The sequence below is a fragment of the Esox lucius genome, chromosome 1, assembly GCF_011004845.1.
Source record: "Esox lucius isolate fEsoLuc1 chromosome 1, fEsoLuc1.pri, whole genome shotgun sequence".
Taxonomy (NCBI): Eukaryota; Metazoa; Chordata; class Actinopteri; order Esociformes; family Esocidae; genus Esox; species Esox lucius.
Genome location: NC_047569.1, coordinates 28,031,457 through 28,056,103, shown reverse-complemented (window position 1 = coordinate 28,056,103; position 24,647 = coordinate 28,031,457). Strand labels below are relative to the sequence as shown.

Below are 24,647 nucleotides of genomic sequence, written 5' to 3'. Positions count from 1 at the left end.
AAGTACAAATGGAAAATCTAAATGTGCAAAGAAGACAACTTGAAGGTATAGTGTGCGACTGAAATGCAGGGATAGCAGCAATGAAGTCCCCAAGGTAGACGTGCATGTGGCACCTGAAAACGTCCTTATCAGACTTTGAAATACCGTGTATAGATGTATAGAGCAACGGTATATTAATGTCGTACATTGTGCCACCTGTTATTCTATCATACAGAAATGATCTATCTGTGGGTCTAGCCGGCAAAGAATCATTTTGGTGGGTTGTCACTGGTGAGAATGGCAGCCGGTGTGTTATGTCATGCATATGTGTGGGCCTGAGTTCTACTGCAGATTTATTTTTGGCATCTGACATTAGCATTCGCCCTTTTCCAAAGCTAGCACAGTCCACATGAACAACGCCAAACTGTTATCGTTGGCTAGTAACTAGTTCATCGTTTATTCGCTATACCATGTTGTGATTATGATGGATTTCCCTTCAGTGTAGGAACCCACGACACATTGATACGGTGAGTGTTGATCATTCGTGGTATTCGTGCATGGGAGCTGTTTGTTTCTATCGGTTTGGAACTGCTGTGATGTAAAAGGTCACATTCTGATAAGAACACAGTGTACAGGAACAGCATGTTTTATTAGCGGTTAGTCTCATCTTAAGGATTTTGTTATCAAAACAACAATTGTATCAGTAAATTTGGAATAACGCTGAAAAAGATAGCATGGCTGTTGATGCTCAATTCTTCAAGTAATGTCTATTTTCTATCCTATAGTACGCCAAGATTAGTACGTTAATTTCTATTAACATTGTGATTTATTTGGAAATATTTATGGTGACATGGCTTCGAATAGTTTTAACAATAAATATATGTGCAGACATTTTTTATTACAGACATTTAATTACGATGTATAGGAAGATGTATTTTTTGATTTTGTTAGTTTCTGAATAATATTTAATCATATATTCTATTCTGTCATGTTTATTATTTCCATGCTTGGCTGTGGTATGGGGACGGGTGGCGGCGCTTCGAACTCCAGGGTGTTTTAATTCCGCTTAACAAAATGTTATACATATATAATTTATTTGAATGTGTCCAACAGAAACTCTTATTTCTCGGTTTTCTAACACACCACTGTTCCATAGTTAATATCCCGAGTCACCCTGTTCTGTTTATTATACGTACAGTAGCCATGCCATATTGGATCCATTTGCACCTGCAATAGTGACCGTTTTTAGATTAAGTACCATTATAACGAAAAGGTATGTTTTACGTTTCCTGTTAACGTATACATTGCTGTTACATATAATTATCAATTGGTACTGAAATATATCTGGGGAGGGTTATTTTGGAATAGGGCGCCTCAACCTTAATGTCTTCACCTGTGCAGCTTAGTTGAATGACAGTCAGTTTGCACTGTGTAACATGTGCTGTTTTGTTCCCAGCTTCTTGTCAACAGCAGCAGCATAACTTGTATAAGCAACCAATTTAACATGACTAAAGAAGAAGAGATTCCTGATTGGGTGGGAGCTCAGGAGTTTTATGACAAATATGAACCCAAGGAGATCCTGGGAAGGTAGGACATAATAAGAAATGGGAAATATGTTTTGATGAATTGTACTTTAGAAAGATCCAAATTCACCTATTCTCCCTGACTGGATTTTGCATTAACTTTGTATTAAAAGAAGGAAACATTAAAAAGGACACTTTAAAATAATGTAGATGTTTTACAGAACATCAAGGAAACATCAAAGAAAAGTTTAGCTCTAAAAAACACAATGGATATGGCATAGAAATCATTAACAATGGTCCTAACACAGGTATGCTGTTATATAACTAAATAATACAGTGCTGAGGCAGACAGGTGATGTTGATGCAAATATTGTTATCTTCTGTCTGTGTCACGTGTCTCACAGTACTTTAACAAAGGCAGATAAGATAAAGGACTAGTCATATTTGTTTTCCATATAAAAATCCTATTAATTCACTTGGTTATCAAACATAAAGCTAACATTATCTTACACCAACCAACTGATCCATTTTACCCTGATCTACGAAAAATGGCAATTGGAAAATGCATATGATAAAGGTACAATAAAGATTGCACCACACAATAATGGATTATATTATGTACAGCTCTATACTTATGGACTCAATGTCCCTAGAGAGTTTTGTTTTGAAGTGAACCTGGCTGTTTTCCAAACAGCGATGTCTTTACCAGAAGTGGGCGTGAATAAGTCAGCCATTAGTCCGAGTGACACACCATACCATCGTTCTTATTGGTTATGTGTGATTTGTGACTTCATAAACACAGCAATGTATAGCACACCTCAGCTGTATAATAGAGACATAATGTGCTTAGAGCAAACTCCTAGACTGAAGTACATATGGAGTACCTGGAATAAAATGGTAAGGATGGCCACCTTTTTGTACTATGAGAATGAGGCTGCCTCGATGTATAATGCTGGGCTTCAGTTATTTAAAAGGTTGTATCTGATCGGCAGAGACAATCAATCTCAGGCTGGTCGGTTTAAATCCTTGACAGGGCACGTTGTCATTGTTTATCATTTCTGGACATTGAACAGAGACAGCAGTTCCAACTGTACACATGACACATATTTGAAATGTGTGTGTTGTGACTAAGAAGCGGCAGATGAGATTCAGGCGTTTGTTTCTTTCTCTGTCCGTGTCTCAGAGGGGTGAGCAGTGTGGTCAGACGTTGTGTTGATAAACGAACCCAACAGGAATACGCTGTCAAGATCATTGACGTCACTCCTTCTGACAAGATCTCAGCTGCAGAGATTGAGGAGATTAGATTGGCGACAGTGAAGGAAATCGATATTCTCAAGAAAGTATATGGAATGAACAACATCAGTAAGTAAATCCTAAATAACATCACAAGAAGACATATTGACTTTTACGTGAGTTAAACCTGAACTACTGTGGTATTAGAACAAAAATATAGTCAAAAAAGCTTGTTGAGGACACAACTATTTCTGGAGTCAACTGAATATTTAAGAAATTGGCCTCATTAAAATATTAAACTACTTGCCTTATTTCATTTAAATTTCACCTTGATTTATCCAGGAAAATACAATTAATAAGACATTTCTGGGTATTTACAATGACCACCTGGCCTAAGGCGTACCAATTTTAACTCAGCCTCATTTATACATAAATAAAATCAGAGACTATACTGTACTCTTTGTTCAATGGAACACAATTTCTTCTAGAATTAAATAAGCAAGAGATCAATACATAACACCATATAAGAGGATGTACTTTATATATGTAAGCAATGATGCACACGAGGGCGGTGGTAATGGCCAATACATGACAGCTAAGAGCTGTTTTTTTGCACAACATATGGTGGAGTGCTTACACATAGTGCTCTGTCGTGGTATATTGGCAATACGTCACTAACCCCAAAGAGGACTGTGCATCCTAGAGGGTTGAAAAACATGGTCCTTTACTTTACTTTACTGGTCTATAACAATATTACATTTAAAGCATGCTTTGCTTAATAAGGTGAAATTGATAGATTTAGTTGTGTTGTTCCACTCTGTTTTGGGTCCTTGTTGATGTTCAGATGTAGCTGTAACTTATAACGAATTTTTCGACTTTCCATAGTCCAGCTGAAGGATTGTTATGAGTCCAAAGCCTTCTTCTTCCTGGTGTTTGACCTGTAAGTTCCCAGACTCTCCATCATAGTCCATCGTAATCTGTACTGAACTTGTCTTCTAGTCTGCCCATAAAACAGTATGACACTCTACAATGATATAGAAGTTTTATAGAACCAATTGAATTAAATGTTTACCTCTAAACAAGTTTTTCAGTCTAGATTGGACATGGAAAGGACCATCCACAATGGTTCAAGGTTTCTGTGAACTTACTAAAATCCCTGAGCCATGCTCATTGATCTGTTACTTTGATAACAAATGAAATGTAAAATAGAATAATGAAAAAGTTAATTATAACCATATCATCTGTGTGTTTCCCAGGATGAAAAGAGGAGAGCTGTTTGACTACCTCACAGAAAAAGTCACTTTGAGTGAGAAGGAAACCAGGTCAAAATGTTGCCCATCGCCACATTTTTTGTCTCATTATCACACCTTGGGTTGGTTCCAAACTCTTTGTACATCCGGACCAATCCTTTTGGCATTAAGGGGTTCACAAAAGCATTTATGGGACATTGAATGTTTAGCTTTGTGTGATTTGAAATTAGATTGGTTTGAAGTCTTACATACTTTTGTCCTGGCCCCTGTAGGAAGATAATGCGCGCACTCCTGGAGGTGGTTAAGTTTCTGCATGACCAGAACATCATCCACAGAGACCTGAAGCCTGAGAATATCCTGCTGGACGACAACATGGATATTAAGCTCACTGACTTTGGCTTCTCCCTGCAAATTGAGCCAGGACAGACACTTAATGGTTAGTTAGTCATTTTCAACTACATTTTGAGTCTATGGCAGGCAAAGCAAATCTAGTTTGAAATTGTGCCACTCAGTCTAATTCTGATTGAAGTGAAAAGTAAAAACATTGTAGAAACTTCTCTGAATCTCCCATGTGGCTGGCTCTCTTTAAGTGTCCATACTAACATTGAATGAAACATTGTAGCAGAAGGAAATTAGGTTGGACAGTTACATGCTGGCCGACAGTCAGTGGAAAAGAGTAATGTTTTCAAAGGCTGTAATACTAGGACTATACTCTAATTACAGTGATATGTTCGAGCTTTTCAAAGCCATAATGTTCTTTACCACCAGCACCAACTATTCTGTCCTAGACATTAGCTTGTGCAAAAAGTTAAAAATAAAACACTTGCAGAGTCAGCTTTCAAAGGGCAATGCTGTAACTTCACTGCATTCACAGAACATCAGGAATACTGCCCTGTTTAAGGGACAAATACAATTACATACTATACATGTACATATAGATACTCTAGTTTCATGTTGAGTTACAGTAAATACAGTGTCTAATGAAAGCATCCACCCCCTGGAACTTTTATATATTTTATTGGTTTACAACATTAAATCAAAATGGATCTAATCAGGAAATAATTGATTGCATAATTGTTTGTCCCCTTTAGTTAATATTTGGTAAATACACCATTGGTGACAATTACAATCATTCTATGATTGTAATTGTAATCTATCTCTACCATCTTTGCACATTTAGGCACAACAAGTTTTGACCATAAATTTTAGCAAAATTGCTGAAGCTCCATCAAGTTGGATGGGTAACATCGGTGAAAAGACCTGTTTTGGTCCCATCAGACCATAGAATCCTCCACTTGGTCTATTGGTCCGTCATGAGATGAGATTTGATGTGAGTTGTTTTCTTTTTGATACTCTCACTGTTACGCATCTAGCCTATTGTTGACTACTGTGTCTTCCATCTCATCTGTGGAAGACTTGTTTAGAGTTGCCCTAGGCCTCTTGGTGGCCTACCTGACAAGTCCCCTTCTAGCCCAGGTACTCTGTTTTTGACAACTACCTGTTCCTGATTCACAGTTGTGTCAAATTCTCTCCATTTCTTAATAATGGACTTCACTGTGCTGTGGGGGATATTTTATGCCTTGGAAATATGTCATGTCCTACCCCTGATTGGTGCTTTTAAAGCACAGGTGTCGAACCGGTTCCACAAAGGGCCGAGTGTCTGCAGGTTTTTGGTTTTTCCTATAAATTGGTTCCTAGTTCATACCTAGAAAGCGACCTAATTAACCAATCAAGTACAAGGAGAGAGCAAAAACCTGCAGACACTCGGCCCTCCGTGGAACCGGTTTGACCCCTCTGTTTTAAAGAATCTTATTCCAGATTTGCTTTGAATGTTTCTTCATCTTCATGGTGAGTTTTTTTGGGAGTACTATGGGATGTCCCAGAGACAGGTGTATTTAAAGGAGCACAGTGTAGAATGTGCCTCTAAACAATAACATGACTTGTCTCTTTTGCTGTCTTCCTTTAGCGAATAAAACCAGTATAATACTAGCTAGTCCAGGGTGGGAAGGACAGTACTGTGTGTCTTATAACGAGATTACAAGTCAATACAAACTGATAGACGGACCAGCAAGAAAGTTTTAATGGGGAGTATGTCAGTCACTCTGATTCATTTTGTAACATTAACTTAAAACATTAATGCAGCCCCTTTAAATATGGCCCCTTTAAACTGCACAAAGGTAAACTTCATTCAACCCCTGTACATGATTTCATGTTGTAACTCAATAAATAAGTCCAAGTGGGTGATTCATTTTGAGAGCCACTGTAAAAGGAAAGAGCAATACATTTTTATAACATATAACACTCTGATGTGTTTGCTGTATGAGCTTGATGTTAAATTGAATGTGTTTAATATATGGTACGTGTGTTTTCATTTGTATTTGTTGTACTGATTATAAGGATGTTAATTATTATTAGTCTGTTTTCTAACCCAGAGGTGTGTGGGACTCCTGGTTACCTGGCTCCTGAGATTATTGAGTGCTCCATGGACCCCAACCACAAGGGATATGGGACTGCAGTGGACATGTGAGGACTCCGATTACTACCCATTCTCGTTTCCATTCACCTGCTTGATATCATATGTGCCTTAAAGACAGTAACTGAAACATCTTTATCATCACTGCTCCAGACCTTTTTGCATTTTTAATACACATTTGATAATATGAATGCTAATTACCTTCTTAAAACCATCGATTTAGCAAAGCCTATTCCATAGTACTGCCTAGTTCATCATTGCATTGTTGTTGAATGGTAAACAAGCCCTGTGAAAACAGTGTGACGTTTTGTGATGATTGCAGATGGAGTTCTGGGGTGATCATGTACACCCTGTTGGCTGGATCCCCTCCCTTCTGGCACAGAAAGCAGATGCTGATGCTTCGTATGATCTTAGCTGGGAAGTATGAGTTCTCCTCTCCTGAATGGGACGACCGTTCCGACACTGTCAAAGACCTAGTGAGTTTAAAAAGTTAAAACCCTGATTTTCATGAATATGTAATACAATATTGTATGGCATTTGTTTAATACTTAAAACATTTGCACACATATTCCTAAGTTTTGGCTGTCACAGTGATGGACAAACAAAGCACATAACACAGGCTGGAACAATGCAGGAGCTGTTGCTAGGCATTGCCTTTGGAGCATTTAGTGGTTAAGCTCCTTATTTAAGGCACAATAATGATAGGTTGTATACTGTACATGATATTGAAGGGGATATTTCCCACAGGCAGCTCAAAAGTTTGACCCAACAACCTTGAAAATAATGTCCCAATCCCTAACCTGGAGGCTACTTCTACATCATAATTCTCCTTGACATTGACACTGTTTGTAATTCAAACATGCCGTCAATCAGAGTTGGATGAAACTTGAATTATGCATCTTACCATAGAGATCCAGAATATATCCAATTGGCCAGATGATGGTAATATAACAACCAAATAAAAAATTGCAGTTTTACACTCCCCCTTTGACCAGAAGTCATGAAGTTTGGTTGTAGATTGTAGGTTTGAAATGTGAATTTTGTTAGTGCAACTCTCCTCGAGTTACACACCAGTCCCTTTAACTGCGCATCTATACAAGGATGTGCATCTGTAGAGGAATGTTCCAGTTGAGTATTGGTTCTGCAGCTCATTTCCAGGCTAAATTTGCAATAATAACAATGATAGAAATTAGATTGACGTATGCCTACCGTACCTAACCTATTTCGAGGTTATAGGGCAACGTTTACCTGTCCACCCACCAATGACAATTAGCAACTAGCTACCCAGAGTGCACCACAGACACAGTCTGGGTCAATATGGGCAAAAATGAATGCCTGGATATTGCTAGTTTTGGAATTTTAAGCCAGTAAGGGCTAAACAGGTGGAATAATGTCAATGAGGCTCCACCTTGGATGGCCTCATGGGGGCAGTTTGGTAGGTATGTGTGCAGGTGGTCTGGGCACTCCTTTTCTGTCTTTTGGGGCCGGGGGGGTCAGTAGACAAGCGGTGTTCAAGGGCGCCATTTAGCAGCTCTGGCCCAGGTGGTTCATTTCAGCTGTTTACCAAATTAAGTGGCAGAATTCTGTTCCTCTATCGTGTCTTTAATATTGCCAACTCGTTCATACCTTAATCCAGATCTCCAGAATGTTAATAGTGAACCCAGAACAGCGCTACACAGCCCAAGACTGTCTGAACCACTCCTTTTTCCAGCAGTATGTGGTAGCTGAAGTAAGACACTTCACCCCCAAGAGGAGGTTCAAGGTAAGAGCAGCGGCACTATGGGTAAACATTCCCTCCACAAGAGTTATGTGATGTCAGCGAAGTCACAGATGACATAAATATTTACAAGCTGTCTACTTACATACATTGAACCAATACAACCCCCCATCTGATTGTCTCCAGGTTGTCTGCATGACAGTGCTTGCTGTGATGCGGATCTACTGCAACTACCGCCGTGCTAAGCCAATAACCAAGGAGGTGATCAAAAGTGATCCATACGCCATCAAGCCCATACGCAAGCTGATCGATGCCTGCGCCTTCAAGATATACGGTCACTGGGTCAAGAAGGGCCAGACCCAGAACAGAGCTGCCCTGTTTGAGAACACTCCCAAGGCCATACTGCTGTCTATAGCAGCAGAGCCTGACGACTCCTCCATGCACTCCTGGTAATAATGACTGCTGCCATTTGTTCTTCAGATCCTGAGAGGAGGGACTTCACATAAGCATACCACATGTTCCAATTCTCTATCCTTAATTTGTAGAGCTGCACACACCATGAGAAAGGACAGAGTTTGGTTGGTATGTTGGTGAGCTCAGAGTCTTAATTATGCTCATTGAAGCATGGGCTAGACAATAGTAAAAAAAATGTGTTGGACACAAATGTAGCATGAGATATAGCTTGTTCTAATTATCCAAAAGAAGGGGGATTTGGGGGATTGGAGGTAAAAAAAAATCCACGCTAGTGGCTTTTTACTTTTTGCAGCTGGAATGGTATCTCCAAACTGTGGATTGATTTGAACAAATGCATAGGAAATATTCCTGATGTAGCTCTCCAAGACCTTCACTGAGGAATATTGGTCTGCTGTGTTTAGTAGGGAAGAGAGCAAAAAGCTAGAAGACATCCACTGTGAAACGCTTTCTAGAACAATGCACTTAAGAAAATGGAAACCCTTTTCTAGGGCCTATACATTAGGGCATGTTTCAGAATGTTTAGATTTAAAGTTCCAATAACATAGTGAATGTTGTGCATTCTAATATATAGATTGTTCTGAAACACTGCACTCTGAATTATTCCCAGAAGTCCATTTCAACAGTATAATAAGCATCCAACTCAATTTACGTGGCATGTCAAATATTATTTACAAGAGAAACAGCAGTTTGGATGATTCTATGGATTGCTCTGCCTGCAAAGCTTGAGGCATCTTAGTACTTTTTAGGTAGCTAGTGTTTTTCTCTCCTTGACCTCTGTAAACTTGAACTGGCATATACTACACTGAACAGAAATCTAAACAACATGTAAAGTTTTGGACCCATGTTTCATTAGCTGTGAAATAACCTAGTTTTTTTTTTAACGCACAACAAGCTCATTTCTCAATAGATAATGACTTATTTCAATTGACTGTTTCCCTTATATGAACTGTAACTTTTTAAATCTTTGAAATTGTTGCATTTACATTTTTGTTCAGTGTAAGAAACGTGATTTACTTTATATTTTGACATTGTCGGTTGTACTGTACTCAGTTATGTACTGTAAACTGTTTTAAAAAGGAGTGTGAAGTGTGAGAACACTTAAATTGTATGCTAACTTATGAATTAATTTGCTTTATTTATAAAAATCTGAACTGATTGGTTGATTGAATTATCCTGATTGGTGCAAATGTATTACTCACAGACTGATTATATTGAGCTGCAGAATTAGTATCACAGAGCATAGCTACATGTTTATTAAGGTACATACATCAAGTTGGGTAATACATTCTTGGTATGATCCATAAAAAAACATCTGTGGGAGGGAAATAAACAGTTCTAAACAAATAACAGCAGGGACACAGAGGAATTCATATCCATTTACAAGGATGAGAATGTTCTAATACTGGTCCATTTCCTTAGTTATTCTATAACGCTAGTAACTATCATCTGAAGTGAGAGTCTTCCATGGTTGTCCCCCACAAGAGCTTATCTTTGATCTTGGTTCTGACTTTAGCCTTTAAGGGATGACATGCCTGCTCTCATAATCTCATCCACCAACAGGATGTTGCTGGCTATTACAGTGCTGTTGACAGAAAACAAACCAACAACAGTTTAGTCCAAAGGTTAATGTAATCAAGAATCTAAAATATAATACTGATCTCAAATGTGTATTTTTTTCTTACCATGAGTGAAGAAGTTGTTTCTTAACACTGTAGTTATCCCAAACCCCTGCTTCAGAAGCAACCATTGGTTCACCTAAAGGGGGAAAAAAAGACAATTGAAAGTAACAAGAAAGACTCTAATAAAGAGAAACTCTAATAAAACGTCAGGTGTTAACCATTTCCACTATTGGTGTAAAGAACAGATTCAACTGGGCAGAGCGGGAGCTAACCCACATATGAGTGGAATGGCCATGAGACCAGAGGATCACAACTGTTTAAGTCTTTAAGTTAGTGTTAACATTCCTAATAATTTTAGTATTGTTTAACAAAAGTGATTTATAATACAGTTTTTTGGGGATTTTGAAATACATCACAGTTGGATATTAAATAAAATCAATACATAGCGTATGTATACGCTATGTATTAAAAACATTTTCTTACCAGAGCTAAGGTCCACCCCAACCAACTGGCCACTCTCTTTGTACTCAGTCTGGAGTTTAACCAGGGTCTCCTGTGGATCATATCCAGAATTCTGAGCTAGAACCTGTAGAGAAAGAAAGAAATACCTTGGTCAGCAATGCACAGAAACAGCTCTTAACTAAACTGGATAAGCTTTAGTTCTATAGATGTTATACTCAACCAGCCAATTCTAAGAAAATGATATTACTATGGATTTGGTAAAAGTCCTTTGTTCTTTTCAACATTATTTAACTTATTTCTAAGTGGTCTTTTTCTGAACTCTGAAAACTGTGTAGGAACGTATCATATATGGCAAGCCGTTTTAAGATTTACCTTTCAGAACTCACTAGATATTGTTTAAAAGTTATGATTACTTATTCTTTAGTTACTATTCAAATTATTACTAGATTTTACTGAGTTCAGTCAGGGGCAAATTTTAATTTTTTTATTTGTTGTAACACAATAAAATATAAAAAAAAATATAAGTCCAAAGGGGTGAATACATTTGAGGGCAACGGTATTGGTGCATCCCTATTAGCAAGTCAATGAATGCTAGCCAAGACAAGAACCAAGCGATGGGCTACGTCCCTGAATGGATGGTGGTGGATGTCTGTATAAATGCCTGTATAAAATGTGCATGCCACAAACATTGGCAATAAACATTACTATTAGGGGTGTAACAATCCATCTACTACATCGTTGTATCGATATATATTCCTATGATCCAATTACATCGATCTGTGCTCAGCAAGTTGGCCTTCCGGAGGACATATATCGATCTAACATCGTTTTAAAATGTAATCAATCGATTGTATCGATACTAGGAAATAATCCATTGGATTTAAGCACGTCAGACTTTATAGGAATGTTTTTTCTTAGCACTTTTAATGATAAAGGCGATAAACGTTACTCGATTCAGTCTGCCTATCCGTGACTTCATCGCCCCGGGCCAGCAGCAGCGCAAAGACAACAAAACATAGCATGGCAGATGGCAGAGGAGAAGCCGACGAGCGAGAAATTATCAAGCCACCATTGCGGTCCAGTGTGTGGAAAGTGTTGGTTGCACTTCATTTTTGATATTAGTACTGTATTTGTATTATTTCTATGTTGAAAAACAGCAAAAGTAGCAGGTAAACCTACTGTTAATTCAACCTGAAGAGATGTTGGTTGCACTTTATTTTTGATAGTAATATAGTAGTATTTTTATGTTGAAAAACAAAAGCACAAGTAGCAGGTAAACCTACTGTTGAAATGTTGGTTGCACTTACTGTACTTTTATTGAAAATGTATTGAATACTGAAAATGAGAGCAGACCATTTTAACTTCCTGTTAATTCAACCTAAAGTGTTGGTTGCACTTCATTCAAATAAAATGTGAATGTATTTGCCATTAATTGTTGTTTACATCCATAATTAATTGATACGTGATTCCCTTACAAGAAACTACAGGAATCTAGGAAACTTCACCTGCACTGTCCAGTATCCAGGTATTTATTTCAGTCAAACGGGTTTAATTTTTGGCTGAAAAGATACGGAATCGATTTCAAGTCACTGAATCGTTTCGGATCGTATCGTTCTAAATTAACCATTATCGGCCTTGAATCGTATCGACAACCACGAATCGTGATACGAATCGAGGTTCAAATGAATCGTTACACCCCTAATTACTATGTATGAACGATGACCATAAAAACATGACCCTATCAACCATGTGACGAAACAAGACAAGCTTAGCGGGAATGGTTATGCTTCGGAGTGGGAGTGTTATGTTCTTCCATTCATTAACCATCTCTGTTCAGATCTCTGTTTTAGACTTGAGTAGCAACCAGACAAACAACATTTTATTTAGTTTAATTTTCTTAATTTTCCTTCCATTTTAAAATTAGCTTAATTCAGAGATGAGATAATCCGACGGCGTGAAACAGCGCCCTCAGTATGTGTTGGTCATTTTTGACCAAACCGTTTTTTGGTTGCCATCTGAAAAAACACCAAACAGACATTTTATGGAAAGTTGCCTACTAACAAACTAAACAGCCACTGAATAGTGATCGTAATCTACTTACGCCAAAGACGAAATCTCACTAATTATTTTTTTAAGCTTCCTTCCACTAAGCAAGTTGTAGGAATCTCATAATTTGAACAAATTCCTTTATGTTTTAACTAAAGTCTATTTTCTCACATAGTTGGTCATAAATTTGAAAATTCCAAAGTATTTGGTTGCTGGGAATTGTCCTTCACGTTTTAATAAATAAAATGTAATCTTCACTGTTGAAAGTCCTATAAAAATATGCAGAAACAAAAAGTGTTCCATTTTAACTTATTTTAAAGTTAGGAATTAAGTGAGAGAATGCAAACAGATTTGGCTGCAACTCTATAAGAATGCCAAATCACTGAAGGCATTGACAAAATAATTCACTTTAAGCAAACTCATCACTTACCTTAGGGATGACAAGAAGAGCGTCAGCGAAAGCCTGCACACCTAGCTGAGCCCGGCCCTTCACTGAGGGTTTATGCTTTATCAGAGCATCATGCACAGCAACCTCAAAGGCCCCGGCCCCAGACACTACACAGCCTGCAAAGTCAACACACAGGTCAGTCTCTGAACAGCAGTCGAAGAAAGGCGAGCACACATTGAGAAAAAAAACATTGTAATGAGTCCAAATAAAGCAACTCAAAGTCTAATTTAAACATGGGGAAAAACCTTTTAATTTTGTTGCCATTACGATGTGCTGTTCCTGAACAGTTATTCTTTTGTGCATGCACTAAAAATAGTTACTTGTATTCACTCCCACTATCTAGTGAAATACACTGATTGTTGTTGTGACTGTGAGCGGTTTTGCATGGCGTATGACTGCATCTGCTAACCAAGTGTATACATTTATTTAATAATTTTTACAGAATCCGTCACATCTTGATTAAACTCCACTTCCAAATCTATAATCTGTTGGTATACCATAACAGAGCTGGATTGAACGTTTTGATTTATTTAATCCTGCATTTAGTACCAGACGAGCTGGGTTTGAACTTCTATTGCGACATTACGTACCATCCTCAATGGCGTTCTTGACGGCCCTGAGCCCATCCCTGACTGCATCTTTGATCTGGGTCAGGGTGTGTTTGTTGGGTCCCTTCACCAGCAGGGTCACTGACCGTGGGTTGCCACAATCCTCAATGAACGTGTACTTCTCCTCACCCTGTAGGTAAAGATGGCCCACAGTAAGCTGGAGCTTTTTTCCACCCCTCACTCAGCCGGGTGAACGTGGCCAATGACATACAGAACAGGGACAATTCTGGAGCAACTGTTGGGGAAACAGAACCGACCTTTTACTCACCAGTGTGTGTTCGTAGACCAGACCTGCATGACCCAGGCATTCTGGAGTGAGGTCATCGAAAGAGTTCATGGCAATGCCTCCACAGGCCAAGGTGAGTCTGGGGGAAATGCAGTTGGGTGAAGGCTGAGCAAGACTCAAACACACACGACATTGTGTTCACAACACCACTGTCAGATCGACCTAGTTTTAACGGTCAGGCTAAAAAGAAGGGTAAGGTCGGCTGTCACATACAGCAGTGTATGACTTTAACGTATGCCTTCATCGCTGACAGGAGTAAACAGAATTGAAGCAAAATGCACTGTTTAAGCTTTTTCTCACCTTTCCATGTTCCTCCTCTTGGTTCTCCGCAAAGCAACAATCCCCTCTTTGGCCAGAGCATCCAAGGAGTATGGGTCTATACCCTATCAGGAGGAGTTGAATTTATTGAACGTATGCTTCAAATCGATACAGCCTCAACCTGCCGCACAGACAGTACTTTTCTGCCAAATACATGTGGACAGGAATGCAGCTCCCCTAATTCAGAGGTTATGGGCCATATTTCATTGTAGCAGAGAACAAAAGTCAGGTGAGCTATAGATCCACGTATCTAAAAGGTTTCCTTTGAAAACACTGCGGACAGTTCACAGTTAAATTTCCAACATCATTTCCTCACTAAGGGAAAACAACTTTCGAGTAATACCTTCTGATTGAGAACAACAAAGCCTTTGTTGTTGTTAGAACACACAGCATTCTTGAGCTCAATGATCTTCTTCACACGTTCCTCAATAAACTTTCTCTCAGCAGCCACCAGCTTCTCCCTCTCGACAGCACTCTTGTAGAAGAAGCCGGAGTTCACCTCGCTGAAAGCAAAGCAAGAGTAATGTGAACTGATCTCAGGTGTGCTCGTCATACAACAGATAGTCACAGTGCAAGCGCTCCAAAATGCAGGTCTTTCATCATTTGTAATTACCAAATCTCTTATCCACCACCCATTTTTGTTTCCCTTGTCTCTAAAATGAACTAAACTATAGTGCATGTTTTCCCTCAACTCTCACATAGTAGGCGGAGCCCAGTAAAGGCACTCACTCTTAGTAAAGATGTGAAATACACATAATACTAAGGACAGAGTAACCCAGAATTGACCCATCCATGCCTGAAAATATATCCCAGCTAGTACAAGGCACAGCTAGCGATGCTACCATTATACTGACGTTTTCTCATATTCCAAAGAGGCGTTGCACGTGAGCACGAAGGCATCCTCCACCCGTTTCTTCATGTCGGGGTGTCGGGCGCCGTGGTCCAACACCAGGCCTCGGATCAGCCTAGAGTGGGGACACAAGTCACAATGTTGGACATGTGAATGAATGAGTCTGTATGTGTTTGAGTGTACTTCAGATCAGTTACACGTAAAACAGCGAGAGAGACAGGGATGTAAACTCACTGTGTGTCGCTGTCAGTCTTGTGCTTCATCTCCATGATCTCCACCATGAACAAGTCAATAGGCTCATTGGGTCTGTGGATAGCCAGCACAGCATCCACCACAGCCTGCCAGATATCCACAAAGCGAGGAGGGTGAAGTTATTAGATGTGGTGGTCATACATTAAAAAATTCTTACGGTATTTTGTGCGTCACTGAGCTTGTCGGTTGGAAAGGAACCCATGTAAAAAAGGCCACACAAGCCAGACTCAAGTAAATGCTCAAAGATTTGATCTGAACGCGCTTGATGACCACTTGATGACCAAATAAAGTAATACAATTAAAATTCAAGAAGACAACTTATCTACATCCTCATTCACTTGTAGGCCTACACCATTCCAACATAGAACAGCTGTTTTCTTTTATAATTTTTTTATTGTAGAAATCATGAAACAGGGCAGTCCCTTTTTCCAACCAGCACTCTCACACACCCTCTTACCTCTGTGAGGAGATCAGCCAGCTCCGAGTGGACCTTTGTTCTAAGGGAGGTGCGGGCCACGTGGATTAGGGTCTCTCTATCCATCACTCGTGTCACCTTCAGCTCCTCCAGCACTTCCAGAGCCTTCTCCTTGGCGGCCTCAAAACCTTCGGCTATTATCCGTGGGTGGAGACCCTTTTTCAGAACGTCACAAACAAAAGAAACCCACAAAAATACATTTAACTGGAATACTGGGGATATAGATTCTGCAACTTTAGTGGCACTGACTGTACACACAAAAATACAATACATTTAGGCTCACACTTAAGTCGCTCGTGAAATTATTTATCAAAATAGTAGAAAATGGTTGTTTAATGACATATGGCTGGGTTTCCTAAAAATAAATCTCACCTCAGAAACATAGAGGTCTGCTTGTTTCAAAAGTTCCCCAATGATAAGAACATTGGATGTTGTGCCGTCACCTGTGATGTCATCCTGGGCCGTGGCCACTTTGGCAATTAAGGATGCTGTTGGATGCTGGATTTGCTGATGGAGAACAAGACAGTGTCAAGGCCAGAGTGTAAGGAAATGGAGCAACAAACTCATCATGAGAACATTCTACTGATCACAGATCCTCTAAATGTGGCAGTGGTAAACAGACAGAGAGAGGCACAGGGACTGCAAATTACTTGCAAGTTGTATGTTTGCCTAATAAATCTGGCACCAATTATATTTATCAAATTGGTGACAAAGTTTTATTCTAAAATCTACTTTAAAAAAATGCAAATGACTGCATAAAACGATTAAGCCCCAAGGACTTTGCACATTTTGTAGTGTTATGGAACTAAAATTGATTTTATCTGAATTTTCTGTCACTGATCTACACAGACTGTTACATAATATTATAGACAACTGAATTGCCTTTATTGCACAAGTGTTCGCCCCTTTCGCAAAGAAACAAATAAGCTACGGTGCATGCCATTTCTTTTTGGTCACAATTATTTGAATAAAGTCCACCTTATGTAAAAATAGTGTCCCATGCTCTTTAAGACAGAAATCGTTCATCTGAAATACATGGTTTAGTTATGTATTAATGAACGTTAGCACTACTGATCTGGGGGGCTACTTGTGTTGCTTGACTATAATCAAACCTCTGTTAGCTAAGCATTCATTATGCCTCTGATGGATCATGCCTTAAGTAAAAAGTGACAAGTTCCATATTTCTATAAACACAGCTAAATTTGTTCATTTCTATTAATTTTTAAAATATATTGGTAAACATTAAAATGTATTGATTGCAGTAATTCAGGTATTTCAAAATGTAGCTAATTAATGAATGCAAATTAATAATTGACTAATTAGTAAACCATAAAATACACATTTTAACACAACATTTTGGAAATTGAAATCCATTAAGCCCAGTCCAAATTACTCACATATTCTATCAAATATTACCCGACATGAAAAAAAAATGTAGCAAGAAAATTCATAAAACTTCAAATGGGAGATTAATCTTAAATTTTATGTCCAGTTTGCTTTGAAAAAACATGCAGTAAACATTAGAAATTAGAAAACCTTTTGTTGGGCTAATAGGTACGCTTATCCTATTTAAGATGTTTCTAGAGTTGTTGGTGTGTTGAGATGTAGAGTTTAAGTTTCAAATGTTTCTTATTATTACGAAATACATTTTCTTATTTAAAGTTTCTCCCAGAAACAATATTGACGAAACACTAACACATAACAGCCTTTCACGTTCAAGACCTTTAACATTTCATTCAGGTCATGAGAATGTTGAATTTTGAAACCTGTGGAAAAAAGTGAACGTTGATGACCAAACATTAAATGCTCAAAGTTGCTGTGAGAAACCGGCACCACACTTCCAATAGCACTCTATAATTGCTGTTATGGATATGAATGTAAGGCAATGAATGGGCAACATCATAAATAATTTACAGTAATTTCAATATAAATTATTTCAACAACAACCCACATGGTTATTCACTGCACATCAAACTTATTGGAGCCATACAATTTTTTCTTACCATTTCATGCAACAAAACATTACCGTCTTTGGTCAGCTTTATGTCACCCGCCCCTGATACAAGCCTGCAAGCAAACACACAACATTTGTAAGAGGCTTAGCAACATTTTACAAATCCATTACATGACTAGTTAGATGCATTCAGGCTTAGTAAGACTATGAATGGTGAAACAGTTACTCTAGAAGCTGATACATTGGCCGGTCAGACCATAATGCTGTGATACTAGCAGGTGACTGTCTGTAATCTAGACAGTCAGCTTTCTATCATGATATAAAAAAATCCCTGCATTTACGGATAGCTAGCCACAGTACGTCCCCAAAAAATTGACCTTAATATGAACGGATTTTAAAATATAATTTCTGTCCTGTCACAGCCTAAGCATGTGTTCCAATGCTCTCCCTAAATACACCCAAACCTGCTTTAGGTAGAACAAAAACATTCTGTCTCTCACAGGTGTGTGAAATGTGGCAGTTTCTTGATGGTATAAACACACACAGTATACACAGAGGATGGATAATATTGCTTTAAAGTTTTGCTTATTGCTTCAGAAAACTGTTGCCAATGAGATCGCGCTTTGTGTAGCCCCTCTGCGGGGTGGAGGTAATGCGGATATATTGGAGGGCCAAAACACTTGTTTTTTAGTTTATACGTTACTATACTCACCTGGTCTGAACCCTCCTTTTAAGGATCAAAGCCAAGTGTTACAGTCCTCTGTAATTTTGGCCTAATGTGCCTACTTATTATCCCAAAACTATTAATTGGCTCTATAAGCCAGTCCCAAAACCACTCCCTATTACTGTATATATGCCCGTTAGCTAAATCATATACTGTGCCTAGCTAAGCATTCTGAGGTTGGCTAGAAAGCCCACTCTGGCTAATACGCTATTATTAAGTTACCAGATTTCACTAAAAACTAGCTACTGTCTACGGTTTCCCTGCTAAAAGAAACATCGCGCATAGCTTTACCATAGTTGATAAACCGGCTAATACAATACAAACACTCAGTTAGCAACATTAGCATGCTAACTGCTAGCATTACCAATACACTCACATTTTCATTGTTCCTTTTGGTCCCAAATTGCTTTTGAGCACATCCTGGAGCCCACGAGCCGCACTGATATTTACTGCAAGAGCAGCCTGAGCACGGGCTACCTCAGCTTTCGGGTTTAATGCCTTTATAGCAGACATGATGTACACATTAGTCAAATATATTAATCCACAAACAGTAGAACTGACTCTACAGGACGATGCTAGGCTAACAGAGACCGCTTTCTGGAACCCTCCAGGCTTCACGTGCAGAAAGTGACAGTGGACCCACCTTGCAGTCATCTCATTGGCCAGATGATAAAAAGGAAGCCCATATTAACCCTGTGTGATTGGTGGAACACTTGATACGTCTGTCTCGCATTGGTAGGTCCATCCGGGAGGATGCCAACTCAACCAACGCACCGGGCCATAAAACGAACGTGCCCTACGCGAATTCTCTAAACTAAATCAACCAGTTTGTCCGTGAGGTTCAATTTGCCGCTGATCTGTGCAAATGCATTATATTAATTAAATTCTTTAAGAATATATTCTGTTAAAAAAAAACTAAGTTCGAGAGGAACAAAAGCACAAGTTATCAAGGCTAAATTGTGACTGACTAATCTAGGAAAAACTATAAGCAAATTACATGCAAAACCAATTCAATAAGTAATAATATTTTGTTTGCTGACCTGTTCTGTGTTTGTATATTGTTTGACAATTCACCCGCATACAGTACATACATGACTGGGAGACAGAGTATGTACCTTAATGGCCTATTGTTCTATTGAATAACTGCTAATAATAGCTGTAGTATAGGGTATATTTTCTTTAAGGGCCTCTGAGCAGAGAAGAAAATCTGAAGGATATGGCCCTCTTTGTAGCGTAACGTGATCTGTCAGTTCTGCTTTCAAAATGCTGCTAGCTGTGGTTAAAGGGATAGTTAAAAGGATAGACCTGGAGCAATTTTTCACAACAAGCCATTATTCATCATCCGAATTCATGAATTGAAACTGTGCATCCCTTGCTACAAGTGCTGCATTGCAACGAGTGAAAACGAACTCAAACTAGTGGTCAAGAAAGACTGGAACCTATCGATGTTGTATTCCTCAAAATAACATTTTCATTTTTGCTGTAAAAATCTAATTTTCAACTTAACTGATACTTCTTATGTTTACAGGTCTGACTTTTTCTCATTTTAACTTTATAAACAACCCCTTAACATTTGCAAGCTACCGATGACATTCATCGTGTGGTGGCAAGGGAAAATAGTTCCACCTCTGCTGGGATAGAGGTGAATAATGGTTTGTTGTAAAAAATGACTCCACGGTCCGGCAGGATCAGCACACTAGTTTACCAGTTAAAACCATTTATTTTAAGTAAACTGGAAAACTTTCGTAAATACATTTTGTCTTAAATATTTTCTAGTTGAAGAACTTTGTTGAAGTTAGAGTATAGTTTAGAGACATCTTCAAAGATGAGCAACTTTCTCAGATATTTAGCATTCTCCTACTCCTTGGTGGTCAGAGGCCTATTTTAATAAATGATCAGAATAATGTCATACAGGAGATTACATAAATGAAAAAATATTACTGTCAAATGCTTCAACTTTTCATAGTCACATTTATTTATCACTGAAGCACATGTGGTGGCGAAGGGACATTTGCTCCTTGGTGCCTTGATACTGGTCCGCTGAGTCTTTTGGGAACAGGGCTGTGTGAACATATCCTCCATACACAAGGTGGTGTGTGACATCACACTAAGAGAGCTTGCGTGCGACTCTATCCCCATTCGTTTCCAGCTTTTCAACAGTTACGGGTCCCCTTGCAAATACTGCTGCAACCCTCCCCCCTTTTTTCCTTTACTATTTGTAGTTCTGTGTGCATTTCTGCCAACTAACCACTCACTAATCGTATCACATGTTTAAAAACTATTTCCATTGTACTTCTGGCTACTGTTAAAAAAAGTGTTACCCATTTTTTTGAGGACTGTAGTTATATCCCCAGAGTGTATTGCAGTGTCCATGCAAGGGATGTTTCATGCGGGATGTTGTGCATTTTCCAGTTTCAAACTATTTTATTGAACGAACAGGGAACAATAAAATAACTTTGATTTTGAGATTGGAAGGGGTGTGTTTAAAAGTTAGCAGTTTTACAAACCTTTTGACCAAAAGAGTCATTTTATGCATTAAGATTACTCTTTTGGCCCAAACATTTTAAATGTTTCCATGGATGGTCATTTAGACTTGCTGAGCTTGAAAGGTGGTGGTCCTCTGTATGCATTACAAAATTCTTCATTAGCTGCAAGTGCCACCATGGCATCCGCAGTAGAGATCCCAGCACGCTTATGCAATACAAAGTTCATGATGATTGCAACTTTAGTATGCCATTTTTGGACTGATTTGTTTCAAATGCAAAAGGTAACAGGGGATGCCAGTGACAAAATCTGTTAATGTAAAATAATACATTTTCTTGTGAAATTCGAGTGGAATAAAAGTAACAGTTGCTTAAGTACAGTAACACAGTATTTATACTTTATTGTTTACACCACTGTAAATAGGGAGGAATATTGTTTTGTAACTTAAATTCCCAATGAGATACATCTGTCTGAGGAGATCTTTAATGAGAGATGGTCTGTGTAATTGTTTTTAAAAATTAACAATTGGTCTGTGTAATTGTTTTTTCATTTAATAATTGTAATAACCGCCTTTGCATTAGAAATATATAGTTATTTGGAAAAATGAAAGAATCTGTTACTAATGTCCTTGGGAGAACAAAATTGTTATTCAGACATATACAGACCACTCCTAATTTTTCTTAAATCAGCATCTCCCACATGTATGTCAGTCATTCCGTTCCAGTGACTGCTAAATCCCAACACAGGCACACCTCATTTTACTTAACGAGGTACTGATTAGGTGATTACCTGAACCAAATCTAATTTAACGAGGAAGTATAAAAACCCTGCTATGTTCATCACTATCCTCTTGCAATAGGACCACCTGGATGAAAAAAACAGTGCAAGTAGTACCTCAAGTGTAATTGGAATTTTAAAAAAACTATTCAGTATGAAAGAATAGCTTAAAAGAAAAGTTTGAGAGAGGAAAATAAGGGTTCAATTCTGGCTTTACTGGCAGAGGGATTCAGTGAGCTTCAGGTTGCTTCTATCCTGAAAATGTCAAAGACGGTGGGTTCATAAGAACAAGGTCAAACAATAGACATTGGGGACAACAAAGCAGACTGACAGAGTGAGAAAACAACTGTCCCCTGACCGAGATGACCGTCAACTCATTAGAATGTCACTCAACAACCATAGGATGACTTAAAGTGACCTACAAAAAGAATGGCAAACAGCAGCAGGGGTGAAGTGCATGGCGAGGATGGTTTGAAACAGGCTCCTAGGGGCAGGGCTGAAGTTGTGCAAAGATAGAATAAAGTCCTTTATTGTCTTTGGGAAGGATGCATAAATCAAGCCAAGTACAAGGTTATCCTGGAAGAGCACCTGTTTCCTTCTGCTCTGACAATGTTCACCAACTCTGAGAATAGTTTTTTTCCAGCAGGACAATGCTCCATGCCACACGGCCAGGTCAGTCAAGGTGTGGATGGAGGACCACCAGATCAAGACCCTGTCATGGCCAGCCCAATCTCTAGACCTGAACCCCATTGAAAACCTCTGGAATTTGATCAAGAGGAAGATGGATGGTCACAAGCCATAAAACAAAGCGGAGCTACTTGAATTTTTGTGCCAGGAGTGGCATAAAGTCACCCAACAGCAATGTGACAGACTGGTGGAGAGCATGATTAAAAATCAGGGTTATTCCACCAAATATTGATTTCTGAACTCTTCCTAAGTTAAAACATTAGTATTTTATTGTTGGAAAATGATATACATGCATACATATGAATTTGTTTTCTTTGCATTATTTGAGGTCTGAAAACAATGCATATTTTTTTGGTTATTTTTATTAGTTGTTATTTTCTATTAATTACTCTAAATGACAATATTTTTATTTGGAATTTGGGAGTAATGTTGTCAGTACTGTTAATTTTACTAGAGAAACTGTACATTTTCAGTGGTCTATTAATTTTTTCTGGAGCTGTATTTAACCATGTGGATTATAATTTCACTCTCCATTTCATGTACTGTAGCTGAATGTCTTCTCTTTTGTTTGTTACCAAATGCATTAGCTATGTGCACAATGCCCAAAATCGAGGGGGAAACTGAGCTACACTTTCTAATCTGATGACAAATACATGACCACATTAGAGACATGTTTCCAACAGATCATACAGACTCACAAATGATGTGAACACATTGTTAAGACAAATCTTTAAACTCTGTGGTAATCAATCACAGCAGCCATATGTGCAATCTGTTGCCATAAAAGGGCAAACCGCTGAGCATAAACAAAATTGTGAACATAACCATCCTTTTTATATTTCCTAAATGTGCAGTTTGGGCATTTTACAAATAGCAAAATACTTATTTTAAACCTCCCATTTTGAGATAGATTTGTAGGCTATGTTGTTTATTTGCGGGCAACATATCGCACACACATAATAAATCATTTTTGGGGGCACGTTTTGGCTCACAAGTGACCAAGAATCCCAGAATGCATGTTTAATTTGCCAGTTGGGTGGTTTCCCGGAAATGTTTAATGACAGTGTAAAAAATGGGTCAGGCATGTTGATTTACATATAGGGTTTGACCATATACACTCACCTAAAGGATTATTAGGAACACCTGTTCAATTTCTCATTAATGCAATTATCTAATCAACCAATCACATGGCAGTTGCTTCAATGCATTTAGAGGTGTGGTCCTGGTCAAGACAATCTCCTGAACTCCAGAATGGGAATGAAAGGTGATTTAAGCAATTTTGAGCGTGGCATGGTTGTTGGTGCCAGACGGGTCAGTCTGAGTATTTCACAATCTGCTCAGTGACTGGGATTTTCACGTACAACCATTTCTAGGGTTTACAAAGAATGGTGTGAAAAGGGAAAAACATCCGGTATGCGGCAGTCCTGTGGGCGAAAATGCCTTGTTGATGCTAGAGGTCAGAGGAGAATGGGCCAACTGATTCAAGCTGATAGAAGAGCAACTTTGACTGAAATAACCACTCGTTACAACCGAGGTATGCAGCAAAGCATTTGTGAAGCCACAACACGCACAAACTTGAGGCGGATGGGCTACAACAGCAGAAGACCCCACCGGGTACCACTCATCTCCACTACAAATAGGAACAAGAGGCTACAATTTGCACGAGCTCACCAACATTGGACAGTTGAAGACTGGAAGAATGTTGCCTGGTCTGATGAGTCTCGATTTCTGTTGAGACATTCAGATGGTAGAGTCAGAATTTGGCGTAAACAGAATGAGAACATGGATCCATCATGCCTTGTTACCACTGTGCAGGCTGGTGGTGGCGGTGTAATGGTGTGGGGGATGTTTTCTTGGCACACTTTAGGCCCCTTAGTGCCAATTGGGCATCGTTTAAATGCCACAGCCTACCTGAGCATTGTTTCTGACCATGTCCATCCCTTTATGACCACTATGTACCCATCCTCTGATGGCTACTTCCAGCAGGATAATGCACCATGTCACAAAG

The 24,647-nt window shown here is 38.8% G+C and overlaps 2 protein-coding genes across 3 annotated transcripts; one reads left to right on the top strand and one right to left on the bottom strand.

Moving 5' to 3' along the window:
- Nucleotides 1–296: 296 nt before the first annotated feature.
- phkg1a (phosphorylase kinase, gamma 1a (muscle)) lies at nucleotides 297–9,804 on the top strand. 2 transcript variants are annotated; one of them, XM_010904069.4, is made up of 10 exons: nucleotides 297–506; nucleotides 1,436–1,566; nucleotides 2,686–2,864; nucleotides 3,621–3,675; nucleotides 3,992–4,057; nucleotides 4,258–4,421; nucleotides 6,418–6,508; nucleotides 6,781–6,934; nucleotides 8,095–8,220; nucleotides 8,362–9,804. In XM_010904069.4, exons 2-10 carry the CDS (start codon nucleotides 1,484–1,486, stop codon nucleotides 8,626–8,628), a joined length of 1,185 nt encoding a protein of 394 aa, XP_010902371.1. In that variant the 5' UTR covers nucleotides 297–506; nucleotides 1,436–1,483; the 3' UTR covers nucleotides 8,629–9,804. The 2 variants fall into 2 exon arrangements, with proteins under 2 accessions (XP_010902371.1, XP_010902463.1); XM_010904161.4 differs by lacking the exon at nucleotides 297–506 and adding an exon at nucleotides 629–739.
- Nucleotides 9,805–9,873: 69 nt separating this feature from the next.
- On the bottom strand, nucleotides 9,874–19,325 carry LOC105030393 (T-complex protein 1 subunit zeta). Its single transcript, XM_010904277.4, has 14 exons — nucleotides 19,068–19,325; nucleotides 18,017–18,080; nucleotides 16,386–16,520; nucleotides 15,996–16,169; nucleotides 15,521–15,624; nucleotides 15,291–15,401; nucleotides 14,780–14,939; nucleotides 14,419–14,501; nucleotides 14,101–14,197; nucleotides 13,815–13,962; nucleotides 13,207–13,340; nucleotides 10,752–10,854; nucleotides 10,332–10,404; nucleotides 9,874–10,231 (listed from the first exon to the last, which is right to left on the bottom strand). Exons 1-14 carry the CDS (start codon nucleotides 19,202–19,204, stop codon nucleotides 10,159–10,161), a joined length of 1,596 nt encoding a protein of 531 aa, XP_010902579.1. The 5' UTR covers nucleotides 19,205–19,325; the 3' UTR covers nucleotides 9,874–10,158.
- Nucleotides 19,326–24,647: the final 5,322 nt, after the last annotated feature.